Genomic DNA, 2,320 nt, shown 5'->3' with positions numbered 1-2,320 from the left:
ACACACACATTAATGAACAGCCAGCTCAGCAGCATGAGTTCTGGAACAGAGTCACTGCAGTACAGAAGTGCCACCAGTTTGTTACTGCAAATGAATACCACAGAGATCATTATAAGCATGTAGTTCAACAGACAAAAAATTGGGAAGAGAGAGTTATCTGAATAGAAATTCTGCAAACTAAGTGTGATATTGGGATTGCAAAGCACTGCACAGCTCTATGATCTACATCACTTCATAAAATCCATGCAAATAGCACATTTTGTAATAATTTCAATTTTACTGTGCTTGGATTACTCTTCCACTGAGAATCATGGAAGTTTGTAAGAGAAAGCAAGTTAGCAAGAAAAGGGGCAGTAAGAATATGTAATACTCTCAGAAAATTATATGTACACTGCTTGTTCACAACAGCAAGCTAAATATTTCTTTATGTGTTCCACCAGAACAGATTCTCTATTGAGACCATATTAGCTTTGGTGATAATGTTTTTAGTGTTTGGGGGTTTTTTCCCCTACATGCCAAACAGCTTCTGCAACAGCTGCTTATTGACAAAAATGAAAAGAAAGAAATGCAGTTGTGCAGAACACTCTGCAATGTCACAACCACCTCCCAATCAAAATTTCTATTAAAAATAATTTTAATTGAGTGTGCTGAGCTCCAGAGCACTTACAACCTATACAGCCAGTCCCTCCTTCACTTCTACAGGTGTGAACTCCAGTACAACCTCCATCTTTAGGCCCAGCTCTGTAGGAACTTGCACTATGAGATTCCCCACCACTTATCAAAAAGGAACATTATTACATCCCATACAATAGCTTCAGTACTTCATTAGACTTTTCAGAGAACCTCATGAACAGACCAGGACAAGAGTTTTTCAAGTCACAGCTGAGAATCCCTCCCCAGTCCCACAGTACCTGGCTGTGGTAGGACTTCCTCATTAAATCTGAAGGGAAATGAAGTAACATGGCAGGAATAACAAGGCAGTGGAGTTCCATGTCCTACCAACTCATCTCAACATTGTCAAATTCCAAAGAAGACATATACACACATTATCTTTCTTGAGCTAAGTACAGTTCATCGACTATGTTGCCCACAGAAAACAGCAAAAGTCTAGCAAGATTTAATGACAGTGAAAACAAATGCAGTTCATATATGCTTTTTTCAGTTTGATAAACCTTTTAGTATGGCAGGAAATCATGAACATTGCTAAACTATTGGGATGATCAAAGCATGGCACCAGCTAACAAAGTATACAAAGAAACCAGGATATCACAAACTAAGAACACCAAATGTAAATCCACTTGTGCTTCAAACACCATTCACTGAATTCCTACTGCCTTGAGTCCTTGATATCATAGCAGCTATCAACCACCAAGATATGGGACAACAATCACTGCTTCAGTCTAATTACCAGCTTACAGAACAGTATCATAGAATGTCTACTATACAGCTTTCATTTAGATCAAGTAGCATTTGACATCGACACTTCTGACAGTAATCACATTCCACATGACAAAATCTTACCTTATAATTGCTGGAATTTACCCAAGAAGTGGCCAGTCCATCAACCATTTTATCCAGCATAGTCTGATCATGTTCAAGATCAGCTGACTTCTGTTTATCTGAGAAATAATCTATCAATTCCTGGCCAACCTGAAGTCTTTTTCCAACATCCTTCTGCAGCACCTGCGCTAAGCAGTACTCCATACTGGGCTCCATAGTGTCTCAGAAATACAGCAGCAGCCAGAAAGCCAGAGGGCAGCAGGGCCAAAAACTCCCTCTACAAATGTACGCAGGAGGTCGCCTCTTTCTTCTGTGAAGGTTACTGAGGGCCTGGGTTTCAAAGATGCAATTCTGAGAATGGCAACAATGCACCATGTGTGTGTGGACAGCAGCTGGCAGGATATTAAAAGTCCAATTTAAATAACTGGTAATAGATGAAGCAATGAGCAGCGCTGTACAGTTGAGTCTGCAATAAATCCCAATTCAGCAGTCCATTCTGAAAGAAATGAAAAAGAACAGTATTATAGGTTAAATTAAGACTGGAGGAAAAAAAAAGATTGAAAGCATGTCACAAAATAGGTTATTCACATACAGCTGTGAAGCTGTGTAAGTCAGATATGAGCAGCATTGGTCTATTTTAAGGAATCAAACAAGGTAGGTCAGGACAAAAACTTTATTCTTTACAATAGCAGTTACCCATCGGTTCCCTGGAAGTTTTAGTGACAGTAAATTTGTGGCTTAAAGTAACAGCTGATTAATAATCAGTATTATTGCAACTGCCACCACCCACCACAAAAGGTGGAGACAAAATCCTTAAGCA

General features: G+C 39.3%; 1 protein-coding gene across 20 annotated transcripts in view; it reads right to left on the bottom strand.

Annotated features, from left to right (window-relative positions):
- CLASP1 (cytoplasmic linker associated protein 1) overlaps positions 1–1,993 on the bottom strand; it is a 158,345-nt gene extending 156,352 nt beyond the window's left edge. For 13 of the 20 annotated variants that reach the window (XM_031056388.1, XM_031056419.1, XM_031056440.1 and 10 more), the window contains exon 1: positions 1,522–1,993. In XM_031056388.1, coding sequence (XP_030912248.1) covers positions 1,522–1,716 — 195 coding nt within the window. In that variant the 5' untranslated portion in view covers positions 1,717–1,993. The remainder of the gene's footprint in view (positions 1–1,521) is intronic. The other 7 variants (XR_004081660.1, XM_031056396.1, XM_005415767.3 and 4 more) reach the window with 1 other exon arrangement.
- Positions 1,994–2,320: the final 327 nt, after the last annotated feature.

This window comes from Geospiza fortis, unplaced genomic scaffold (assembly GCF_000277835.1).
Source record: "Geospiza fortis unplaced genomic scaffold, GeoFor_1.0 scaffold112, whole genome shotgun sequence".
Lineage (NCBI taxonomy): Eukaryota > Metazoa > Chordata > Aves > Passeriformes > Thraupidae > Geospiza > Geospiza fortis.
This window is presented reverse-complemented; position numbering and strand designations above follow the sequence as displayed.